The sequence below is a fragment of the Quercus robur genome, chromosome 3 (assembly GCF_932294415.1).
Source record: "Quercus robur chromosome 3, dhQueRobu3.1, whole genome shotgun sequence".
Taxonomy (NCBI): domain Eukaryota; kingdom Viridiplantae; phylum Streptophyta; class Magnoliopsida; order Fagales; family Fagaceae; genus Quercus; species Quercus robur.
Genome location: NC_065536.1, coordinates 65,786,247 through 65,798,936, shown reverse-complemented (window position 1 = coordinate 65,798,936; position 12,690 = coordinate 65,786,247). Strand labels below are relative to the sequence as shown.

Here is a 12,690-nt window from a genome sequence, read left to right as displayed (position 1 = left end):
TGATTGTGGTCCGGCGGTTCGTGGGTTTGATTTGGTGGGTGAGTGGGTCGGTGCTAGTGGGTCTTGGATGTTTGTAACAGAGGTGCCTCGGCGATGGTGATGATGAGTCTCGGTGGTGTTATTGATGGGTTAGTGGCATGGTGGTTGTTGATAGGTTGCTGAGAAGTGGAAGAGGAAATGGGGTGACAGTAGAGGTATTTTTGTTTTTTTTTTTTTTTTTTTTGCTGGGGCTGGATTGTTGATGGATTGTTGGGTTGCTGGGTTTGATTGTTGGGGCAATGGTGTTGTGGGTTTTTTTTTTTTTTTTTTTTTTGCTACTATGATTTGTGGTTGTGGCTGATGGTGGTTCAAACTCAGGCCGCGAGACTGGTGGCTTGTGTTGAGTTTTGAAGCTCCGGCCATGGCAGTGGTGATGGTGGCTTGTGTTGAGCTTTGAAGCTCCGGCCATGGAGGTTGTGGGTTTGATTCAAAGATGGAGAGAGCAGGTGAGGAGAGAAGAGAGAGAGGGAGATAGGCTTAAGGCTTAATGTTTTTGCTGGAAAAAAAAAAAAAAAATGGTGACGTGGCGGGTCAGGATTGGCTAGCATAAAACACATGTTTTACGCCAGCTCCTAACCCAATGTTTTCTCTTAAATAAAAAAGTATTAAAAAAAATTAAAAGTTAAAATTAAAAGTTAAAAATGTAAAAAAATTTGTGAATGAAATGGTGTAATTGCATGGTCCAATTGCTCGATCTCAATCCGTAGTCCACAACCACCCTTTCAAAAGTATCATACATTCATAAATGATCACTGACAAGTGACAACGTGGGCAGTTAGCAAACGTGTGGCCGGCGTGCATGAAACGAGTGAAGCTGTGAGGGAACACGCTAACCACGCTGATGAGGAGGAAGAGGCATCACTGAGTGGAACATCATTAGTCACAAGACTCGCAACCTCCTTTATATACAACAACAGATCGGTTCAAATCTTCATTATCTTCTTATCCAACAACTGTTTACAAAGCAAACCCTCTTCCAATTCATTCAGATTCTCTCACAAACACAATGAACTTTCTTTCAGATCTTCAGAAGAAATCCAACAGTTCTTCTGAGACTCACCTCCCTGAAGAAAAGAATGATCAAAACCAAAACCAACACCAACACCACCAACCATCAAACGCTGAGCTCATGGCCAGTGCCAAGTTGTTAGCTGAGGCAGGCCAAACAACTATTAGCCAGGGAGCTGACAAAGTTGACAAGGCCAAGGTGGCTGGAGCAGCTGGTGATCTTTTGGGAGCTGCCTCTAGCTATGGAAAGTTGGAAGAAAAGAGCTACGGCAAGTATGTGGAAAAGGCTGAGACCTATCTCGACCAATATGGCAACCCCTCCTCCCAATCCCAACCCCAATCCCATTCCACCACCACAGACTCAGAACCACATTCAGCTGCTGCTGGTGGTGATCATGAAAGTGAAGGCAATACTGAAAGTGGGACTGGGGACTACGTGAAGATGGCTCAAGGTTTCTTGAAGAAATGAACATTTGAATTTCAATTTCCCAACTGCTTATGCTTTGCAGTTTCTTAATTTGGTGTATCTCTAATATTACGACACCCTTGTTTCTGAGTTTTTTTTTTTTTTTTTTTAATCTTGTGTTGTATGTTCTATAGTATGTTTGTTCTCTGTTTAGCTTTTAGATTGTAACGGGGCTGAAGCAGACTTAGATCTACTCTGTCTAGAAATTATTAATTAAGAATAAAATTTGTGCTATTTGCTATAGCTTATAGCCTATAAACCAAATATGTATCTTTACTCTCCAGCTCATATCTCAAAATATTGCACTGTATTGGATGACCTAGCCTAGGACATGTATCCATTAGATAAATTAGTTTTGAAAATTTAAACCTAGAAAATTGATGTTCTTTAAGTAACAAATAAAAAACCTTATATTACCATTCCAACTTTCTAAGCATTACTACCATTTAAAATTCAAAATATGTGAAGAAAATTTTTGGGATGTTAAAATTTAGCAGGAGTATTTTAGACATTACACAATATAATATTTTAATAATCATAAGCTTTCATTTGGGTTTAATTGAGAGAATAACAATATGACAATTTTTTTTCCAAACTATTAAGGAGAAAATTACTTGATTTTAAAGTTTAAAGAGAAATTGTGAACTACCCCAAACATAAAAAGATGAAAAAAATTTTAATCCTAACTTTTTGTTTTTGTTTTTTTGTTTGTGTGTGTGTTTGTAAAACTGTTTTTTTACTTAAAATGGTGAATAAAGAAAAAAAATACAAAAAAAAAAAAAAAAAAATTCAACCCAAGAAAACTATACGTAAAACAATGAATTTTGGTTCAACTAAAATTGACTGATAAAAAAAAAAATTCTAAAAACACAAGAAATGACACAATATTTTCATAATACCTTTATAATTTTGTTATATTTTACTTTGACTTGTAAAGAAATGACACCCTAGCAAATATTGTGTCGACAACAAGAGATATCTTAACATTTTCACAAAAAAAAAATCTATGTACACAACATTTTCATTACAAATCATAAGTAGTAGATTGATATGGGTTGTTATTGGTGGGAAAAAGTAATTTCATTGGTAAGTTTAAATTAGAATAATAATTTACCACCTAAGATTTATTATGAAAATATTGTGAAAAATGTTGTGGATGTAGCACTTTTTTTTTTCATAATATTTTTATTTTTAGTTGTGATTGGTTCCTGTGATGACACAATTTGTAACGACCAAAAACGATATTGGGTTCGCACGTAAATAGGCTCAAACAATATAATTTGTAGAGTGTGAGAGTTAAGAACTAGGTTAACTTTGTCTTACTGAAAAGATTCACCCTCACGTGTTTCGAAGGCCCAGAGCTGGCTCAACGATCGTTTTGTTTTGGTAATCGATACAGTTCTTTTTCTCTTTCCGTTCTTCTTCTTTAGTCTGTGTTTTCTTTTTTTCTTTTTGTTCCGATCCTTTTCTGCATGTTCTTCTTTCAGTTTATATACCACCCTTTGTGTTCCATCCTCACCACACGCGTGTAGGTTGGGTTCGGAGGATTTCTTTCTGTCCCATCTAGCACCTCCTGGAACTTCCTATGGGCAGCTGTAAGGCTGCCTCCTTACTGTTCAGGTATCACCTCCACATTAATGCGGCCAGAGAGTTGGTTGAGAGGTAATTAATGCGGAGGCAGCTGTAGTTATAGATATTTGTTTGTCTTTTCTCTTTTACCCTTGGTCTGTTATCCTATCTTCAGTGGTGACGTAATTCTGAGGTCCGGTTGCAACAAGACCGCGTCCTGATCGTCCTCGGACACATACTGCCGAGGAGTATGGCGTCCTCGGACGAATACAGAACTCTACCCTCGTGATATTGACTACCACCCCCCTTCGGTAATTGCCTTGTGACCTGATTTGGCCTCCTCGGACGGACATGCATCCTCGGACGGGCCACAGGCCCAACGATCCTGACCTTAATGGGCCTGTTGATTGACAGGCCCCCACAATAGCCCCTCAAAATCCTACTTTTCGACTCCTTGGGAGAGAAGGTGGATTTTGACGTCATAAGCCTGTACCTATGTGTGTTTTGGGGCATACCCCTAACGCTTCAGCATCCCGATTTTGGTAGCATTAAATTTTGGCAACGCCCTTGTCTCCCACGTTCGACGGAGAGATTTAAATCAAACGGCAGAAGGCCTTCCTTGTTTTGTGAGCGGGAACTTTACCGCTCACAATCCTCATATGACTATAAAGGCGTTATCAGATTAACCCTGTACTTTACCTTCGATGATTACGTGGTTCCAGAGTTCATACATTGAACCTGCCTTTCTCTATTTTCGTTATTTTCCTGACGACTACAAATAATCGTACTTTGTTCGAGGTCCTTCCTTTGAACCTGTAAGTCCTCTTGAAGTTTTTACCACTTTTATTTCAAACCCAACATTTTTTTTCTGCTAAGTCTTTTAGAAAAATGGGGAAACAAAAGAATCCATTTCGATGTCTTGTTGAGTCCGAGGAAGGTATTAGAAACTTTCGCTCTAAGTATAAAATCCCCTCAACGGTAGGGATGAGGTACGCAGCCCAAGGGGAATGGGCTGATGCCAGACAAACTGGGGAAGTAATTATTCCCATGATTGCTTTTATAGAGGGCGGGATGACTATCCCCATGGCTAGTATCACTAAGAGTTACCTTAATTTCTTTAGGCTATCCCCTACCAAGTGTGCTCCAAACATGTTTAGGGTCCTAGGAAGTATAGACGCTCTGAATAAGAGAATGGACCTAAAGTTAACCCATTATGACGTGAATTGGGTGTACAACCTCCATCACTTAACCGGCCAGGGGTATTATCTCAAGTCGAGATATCCTGAGGTAAGGCTAATTCAGTGCCTTCCCACTTCAAACAATAACCTAAAAGAGGACTTCCTTATTTTCTCCGGGGAATGGCACGATGGTCTGCCTTGCCCAATGGTAGAGGGAACACCAGGTGGGCGCGTAGGCATAGATCTATAATATTTCATTCGCGAACACATTTCGTTTTCTTTTTTCTTTTTAATTATATTTGTCTCCAACAATTTTCACTCTCGACTCAACGGTTTTGCAGATAGACGCTACACAAAGCCCAATCTTAGGTTAGTCAATAAGGCGAGCTTGGATAAGTTATTGAAAGCCAAAGTATACATGAACGAGGCTGACGGTTAACTCCGGTAGCACACTTAATTCTCGGCTATACCCCCCTTTCTTTTGCTTTTCAGGCGCCGAAGTGCGTGATTAGAGCCCGCGATCCTCGGCTTCACCGTATCAGTGTTGCCTACGAAGGGTTCATTGTTCTAGAGGGTATTCCGCTTCCCCAGTACACACCTCGCACAGAGCCTCTTTTCGTAGCCAGCGTCTCGGCAGGAACTTCGTCATCCCTACCTACCCTAAGGGAAAAGAAAATAAAAGGGAGAAAGGAAAAGACGAAAGGCGAGGAAAAGGTTGTAGCAGTATCTGAATCCTCGGACGATTTCGGGATTTTTGATCAACCCACAAGCCTCGAGGAAGATCCTGACGAGATGGGGATACAAAGAAAACCTCAAAAAAGCTTGCTGGAGCTGATGGAAGGTCAGTCGGGAAAGAGTACGCCTACAAAATCAATACCATCCCAGGCTTCATCTCTTCCAGCTAGGTCTCCTCCTCCTACTCCTCGTTAACCTCCTCGGCCATCACCACAACCAGCACTTCCTAACGCCGTCGAGCAGAAAAGGCGCAGGGAACAAAAGGGCAAGGAGGTGGCAGACACGAGCAAGTCTCGTCCAACTCGAGAGGAGGATGCCCAACGAGCTGCAAAGCAGTAGAAAACCAGGCACCAAGCCGCGCGGGGCCAAGAGAAATCTGATTCCCAACATCCTGAACCACAAGTATGGTTGCCAGCACCTATGCACAGTGGAGAGCCCCTGCGAGATGATGCATCTATAAGGGACTTTAACGGTGGCATAGGGTGTCACGTAGCCTCGGCCATAGAGGAAGCCTTATTGCTCCCAAAAGATATGGCCGAAATAAAGAATATGAGGAAAAATGAACTCGTCCTCGACAACAAACGATATTTGGGCATGGTAAGGAGCTAACTTTTATCTTTCTCATTCTGTAACTGTTACCCACCAATATGCACTTTTCATTGACTATAGTGTTAACCTTTTTCCTACAGATCATCCAAAATACTTTCAAGCTAGATGAGATGCTCAACGCCTGTTCCGATTAGCTAGATGATGAAAGAAAAAGACGGACAACGGCTGTACAGACCTTGTCCAAATTTGAACAGGACTTGGCCGATGCAAAGAAAAAGTTACAGGCCGAAGAGCAAGCTCGCAAGAGCGCCGAGTCGGCATTAGAAGGCTACCAAAAGCAGGCCGAGGACCAAGGGAAACTCCTGCGTGAGGCGAATGCCGAGCTAAAGAAGACTCCAGAGCAAATCCTAGTTCTTAGGAAGCACCTGGAGGAAACTCAAAAGCTAAGGGAGCGAGCTGAAAAGTCCAAGGAGCAAGCCGAGAGAGCAAAAATCGATGCCAAACAGGCAATGAACGAAGTTGAGCAGAGAGGCTACGAGGTTGGTATAGCTGAAACTGAGAAGGCTTTGAGAGCCGAGGTTCCAGAGGTATGCCGTATCTACTGCGCAAGAACTTGAAGTGAGGCTCTTAACCGTGCTGGGGTTGAAGCCTCATCTGAGTTACGTAAGCCAGAAAACATATTCTATCCCGATGCGATCCGTCCCCCAGTTCTTCTACCTCTTCAGGCTGATGCTCCCTCTTCAGTTATTAACCTCAACGAGGAGGTTTCGCCTCACAGTTTTCCTCCCCGTGGCCAGCCGGAGTTAGCTAAAGGGGGACTTGCCCCTCCAGGAGCTTCCCCAGACAAGACCACCACCCCTTCGGAGGCAGAGACGGCTTCTCAAGGTTTTCAGCAGGATTTGGACTCTACAGTTCTACCAACTGGGGGCGTTACCAAAGCCAAAGAGGGAACCACCACTTCGGAGGCAGACATACCCGCCAGCCAGAACCCAAAGATTCAATTGAAATTGAAAAAATAGAACTTGTTTTGTAGCTTAACTAGACATTTAGTAGGGGACTTCCTCGCTCATTTTCTTATCTCTTTTACTACTTCATGTTATTTTTGCGCTCGTTCACTGTGTTGTTGTAATTTAGATAGGTTCATTTCAACTACCTTTTGCTTGAATGGGGCAATCTTACTCATACATATCGTCAATCGATAATTAGCAATAGGCAATAAGCATTAATACAACAGGATCTTAGGGAGACGTTTTAGATATGCACGTATTCTTTCTAATCAATTGCAATTCTTTACGAAAGTTCATAAACTAAATAAAATCATGCCTTCAGTGCCTTGATTGTACGCCAACTTACGTCCAAAGATCTCTCTTTGATTCCCCAATGAGTGTTACAGGGCGTTATTTCCCGTTAAGTTTGTGATTGGAAGATTTATTACAACTCAGTTACCATTCAACACTTCAATACACATCATAGGACGTTAATTTCCACCAAGTTTGTGGTTCGAGGACCTGACATGACTTAGTTTCTGTTTAACATTTTAATATACATCACATGACGTTAATTTCCACCAACTTTGTGGTCCGAGGACCTGACATGACTTAGTTTCTGTTTAACATTTCAATATACATCATAGGACGTTAATTTCCACCAACTTTGTGGTCCGAGGACCTGACATGACTTAGTTTCTGTTTACCATTTCAATATACATCATAGGACGTTAATTTCCACCAAGTTTGTGGTCCGAGGACCTGACATAACTTAGTTTCTATTTAACATTTCAATATACATCATAGGACGCAGGAGTACAGGATGTATGGTTGACGTAAATTAAAAGAAAATTTTGAATTGAAACACTTTTATTAATAATAATACCTCTTGAGATTATTTACATTCCAAGAATGGAGTACAGCTTTTTCATCTAGGTCTTCCAGATAATAGGCTCCTATTCCCGCTACAGAAGTGATCCGATATGGCCCTTCCCAATTAGGTCCCAGTTTTCCCCAATTTGGATTCTTGGTGGCCCCCAGAACTTTCCTTAGCACCAAATCTCCTATGGCTAACGGCCTCATCTTCACATTACTATCATAGCCCTGCTTGAGTTTATGTTGGTAGTAAGCCAGTTGAACCATCGCGCTCTCCCTTCGTTCTTCAATCAGGTCCAAGCTTTTCTCCAACATCGTATCATTACTATCCGAAGAGAATGTACTGGTCCTTAACGTTGGGAATCCAGTTTCCAGGGGAATGACAGCCTCAGCCCCATAGGTCATGGAAAAGGGGGTTTCCCCCGTTGAACGTCAGGGTGTTGTCCGATACGTCCAAAGCACATGTGGCAATTCTTCCACCCACTTTCCTTTCGCGTCATCCAGTCTCTTCTTAAGCCCACTGACTATTACTTTGTTAACAGCTTCAACCTGCCCATTGCCTTGTGGATAAGCCAGAGTGGAATATCTGTTTCTTATACCCAGTTCTGAACAATATTCCCTAAAGGCATTGCTATCAAATTGGAGTCCATTATCTGAGACAAGAGTGCGGGGAATTCGGAATCGCGTAACAATGTTTCTCCAAACAAACTTCTTCACATCTACGTCTCTGATGTTCGCCAAGGACTCAGCTTCAACCCATTTAGTGAAGTAGTCTGTGCCGACCAGCAGGTACTTCTTGTTTCCTATGGCTTTAGGAAAAGGGCCGACAATGTCCAGGCCCCACTGGGCAAAAGGCCAAGGGCTAGAGAGAGGGTTAAGAACTCCTCCCGGTCGGTGGATATTTGAAGCATATCTTTGACACTGATCGCACTTCCTAACGTACTCCTGCGCTTCATTACACATATTTGGCCACCAATATCCTTGTGTGATGGCTCGACATGATAGAGACCTTCCTCCTGTATGGCTTCCACAAATGCCCTCATGCAATTCTTCCAGGATTGACTCTACTGTCTCAGGAGGCACATAGAGCAGGTATGGCCCAGAAAAAGACCGTTTGTATAACCTTTTATCCTCAGATAACCAGTACCGAGGAGCTTTCCTTCGTATTTTCTCAGCTTCCACCTTATCTTCGGGTAATATGTCACTTTCAAGAAATTTTAATATGGGATCCATCCAGCTTGACGACGGACTGGTTTGATTGATTTGGCAAACCTCTTTTTTTGGTGAGGTGAGGGTACACAGGTCTTCGACGATTATCACCCGAGGAAAATTTCGTACTGAGGAGGTGGCAAGGGTTGCCAAGGAATCAGCGTGGGTATTTTCACCTCGAGGAATATGCAATAAGTCGAAAGACTCAAACTTCGTTCGTAGACGCCTAACCCGGTCCAAATACCCTTGCATCCTTGGGTCTCGGGCCTCCAACTCTCCTCTCACCTGGCCGACCACCAATCTCGAGTCTGAGAATAACTTCACTGCCTTTCCACCCATTTTACGGACCATACTCATTCCCATTATCAAAGCTTCGTATTCTGACTCGTTGTTAGTAGCCGAGAACCCCAATCTTAACGACTTCTCGATGATGACCTCCTCGGGGGATATCAACACCAATCCCAATCCTGCTCCCCGTTGGTTTGCGGCCCCATCCACGTACACCCTCCAAAAGGACTCACCTTGTGCGGATATTAGGCCAACCGATTTTTCATCCATGTGACCATGATTCATATTAACTTCTTCTGAGCATTCAGCAAACTCAGCCACCAGATCGGCAAGGACCTGACCTTTCACAGTGGTGCGAGGCATGTATTTGATATCGAAAGCACCCAGAATCGTGCCCCACTTGGCAATTCTTCCGGTGTAGTCAGCACTTCTAAGTATGGACTTAAGAGGCAGTTGGGTCAAGATAACCACAGTATGGGCCTGAAAGTAGTGCGAAAGTTTGCGTGTTGCATGGACCACCGCCAATATGGCCTTTTCCAATGACAAATATCTCACCTCGGCCTCATGGAGGGATTTACTAACATAATAAACTGGCCTTTGGACGCCATTGTCTTCTCGTATCAAGATGAAACTAACTACATGAGAGGCTACCGCCAAATAAGCAAACAACACCTCATCCACCTCAGGACTAGACATGATAGGTGGCCTGGACAGGTATTCTTTCAACTGCTGGAACGCTTCAGTACACTCCGTGGTCCATTCAAATCCCTGCCACTTATGCAATAAGCGAAAAAAAGGACGACACCTCTCAACCGACCTGGAGATGAACCGATTCAACGCAGCCGTCATCCCAATCAGTTTCTGCACTTCTTTTGGATTCCGAGGTGCTTGCAAATCGTTGATGGCCCTAATCTGGTCTGGGTTCACCTCAATTCCTCTATGGGTCACCATGTACCCCAAGAACTTCCCGGAACCTACACCAAAGGAGCACTTTGAAGCATTCAAGCGCAACTTATGTTTTCTCAGTATCCCGAAGATACTCGTGAGGTCCTCCACGTATTCGGACACCACTTTACTTTTCACAACCATATCATCGATATAAACTTCAATACTTCTACCCAGTTGCGGTTCAAACATTTTCTTCATCATGCGTTGGTAGGTAGATCCAGCGTTTTTCAAGCCGAAGGGCATCACCTTGTAATGGTAGTTCCCAATCGGGGTCACAAAAGCAATCTTTTCCTGATCGTCGGCGGCCAGCGGTATTTAGTGATACCCTTGGAAGGCATCCAAGAAACTCATCCTGGGGTGACCCACGGTCGCATCCACCAACTGGTCGATCTTCGGCATAGGAAATGGATCCTTGGGGCAGGCCTTATTAAGATCCGTGAAGTCCACGCACACTCGCCATTTTCCAGTCTTCTTTTTTACTACCACCGTATTGGCCAACCACTGAGGGTAAAAAACTTCCTTGATAGCCCCAGCCTATTTGAGCTTGGCAACTTCGCTTCTAACCGCCTCGGCATGTTTCTTCGATGGTCACCGAGGAGGTTGCCTCCTGGGCATAATGGCGGGGTTCACGTTGAGTCGATGACAAATGAAATTCGGGTCCACCCCTGGGGCTTCATACGAGTCCCATGCAAAAACGTCCACATTGGCTCGGAGGAATTCCAGCAAACTCGCTTTCTCTTGCAAAGGCAATTTAGCCCTAACCTGGAAGAATTTTTCCGGATCATCAGCAACAACCACCTTCTCCAGATCTTCACACTCTACCCCATTGGCTGGCACGTCCAAGCCTCGTACTGGGGACTTTAATTGCTATAACTCATTGTCGGCCGTAGCCGAGGTTTCTGCCTCTGGCCGATGCTGTATAGCCACGACTATGCATTGCCGAGCAGCCGCCTGATTCCCTACTATTTCCAACACTTGGTCTCCGGATGGATACTTCACCTTCTGATGCAGAGTAGACGAGACCGCTTTAAGGGTGTGAAGCCAAGGTCTGCCCATAATAGCCGTGTACGGAGAAAAAATATCCCCAACGATAAAATACACCTCCACCACATCCGTACCTGCTTGCACAGGCAGCCTAATTAGTCCTTTAGGAGTGACCATCCTTCCCTCAAAACTTACCAGAGGAGAGTTGTAGGTTGTTAAGTCCTCTAGCTTCAAACCTAGCCCCTTGTACAAGTCTGGATACATTACATCCACAGCGCTACCCTGATCAACCATCACCCTTCTGACATCGTACCCACCAATTCTCAACGTTACCACCAAAGCATCCTCATGGGGTTGTACGGTCCCGACCATATCCTCATCCGAAAAGCCTAGAATCAGGGGGACACGCACCTTGGCCCTCTTCGATGCTTGGGAATGATCCTCGGCCGGGGATCGGGACACCAACAACACTCTGAAGGGGCAAGATCCAGTCCTCCCCGGGGCCGCAAAGATAACGTTAATCGTACCCAGGGGGAATCTTGATGAAGCGTCCCCACGCACCTCTGAACTTGCTTGGCTCGCCCTTCCACTGGAGTGATGCAAGAGTTGTTTCAATTTCCCTTCGCGGACCAACTGTTCCAAGTGATCCCATAAATTCCTGCAATTATCCGTCGTGTGCCCATGATCCTGATGATAATGGCAATACAAGTTCGGGTTGCGTTTCCTAGGCTCTCCCGCCATCTTGTTTGGCCATTTGAAGAATGGCTCGTTCTTTATCTTCTCCAAAACCTGCTGCACTGGCTCTAGAAATACTGCATTAACAACCTGGGCGTCCGCCGAACCCAACTGCCCAACAAAATCCCTCCGTGGTCGGCTGTTATTATAACAGTCCGACCTGAAATCCCTCATCTCCTGAAGGATCACCTTGGCCTTTCCTTTCTCCTGAAGTTGATCTTCCTCTACCCTTCTGTACTTATCTATTCTGTCCATCAGTTGGCGCACACTGGTGACAGGTTTGCCCGTCAGGGATTTCCTCAAATCGTGATCAGCTGGGAGACCAGCTTTGAAAGTGGTTATAGCCACAGCATCGTTCTTTCCCTCTATTTCGTTAAACATTTCCCAGTACCTATCCGAGTAATTCTTGAGAGTCTCGCCCTCTCGCATAGACAGAGCCAGCAAAGATCCCAAAGGCCGAGAAGTCCTGCTGCATGTAATAAAGCGAGCACCAAAAGCCCGAGTCAGTGTTTTGAAAGATCCAACAGAATTGGCCCTTAAGCCGTTGAACCACCTCATCGCCGTCGGACCCAAACTTGATGGAAAAACTTTGCACATCAAAGCCTCGTCCCTGGATTAAATAGCCATCTTCTGGCTGTAATAGCTTACATGTTCCACCGGATCTGAATGGCCATCATACAGAGAGAACGTAGGCTGATGGAATCGCCGAGGATGAATCGCATCGTCTATGTTTCTCGTAAAGGGCGACTTGGAAATTTGACTCAAGGCTTTGTTCATGGCATCATTTCCCAAGCCCCTACTAGGTGGACTTCTACGCTTACGTCGATGGTGGTGCTCCTCTTCATAGGAGAAAGTTTCGCTTGGCGGCGTTCTCGATCTCCGCCTATAACTAGCTCCATCCGACTCCTCAGATGATGGTTCGGAACAAGGTGGGGAGCGCTCCCGCCGTGCATGGCGCAACTCTCTCTTCAAATCTGTAATCTCACGTTGCAGATTCCCATCATGCTTCGCGTATGAGACGTGATTCTTCCCACGAGAGTGGTTTCTGGTGGTATAAGTTGTACGTACACTCCCCTCATGGACTTCTCTCCGTTCGGGACTCATCCGGGAATCACCATGC

The 12,690-nt window shown here is 44.4% G+C and overlaps 1 protein-coding gene across 4 annotated transcripts in view; it reads left to right on the top strand.

Moving 5' to 3' along the window:
• The first annotated feature begins 938 nt into the window (after positions 1-938).
• The window catches only part of LOC126718952 (nodulin-related protein 2-like), a 56,242-nt gene continuing 44,490 nt past the window's right edge, over positions 939-12,690 (top strand). Inside the window, exon 1 of one of the 4 annotated variants that reach the window (XM_050421374.1) lies at positions 939-1,341. In XM_050421374.1, the coding sequence (XP_050277331.1) occupies positions 1,046-1,341 (296 nt within the window). In that variant the 5' untranslated portion in view covers positions 939-1,045. Of the gene's footprint in view, positions 1,500-12,690 lie in introns of all 4 variants that reach the window. The other 3 variants (XM_050421373.1, XM_050421371.1, XM_050421372.1) reach the window with 3 other exon arrangements.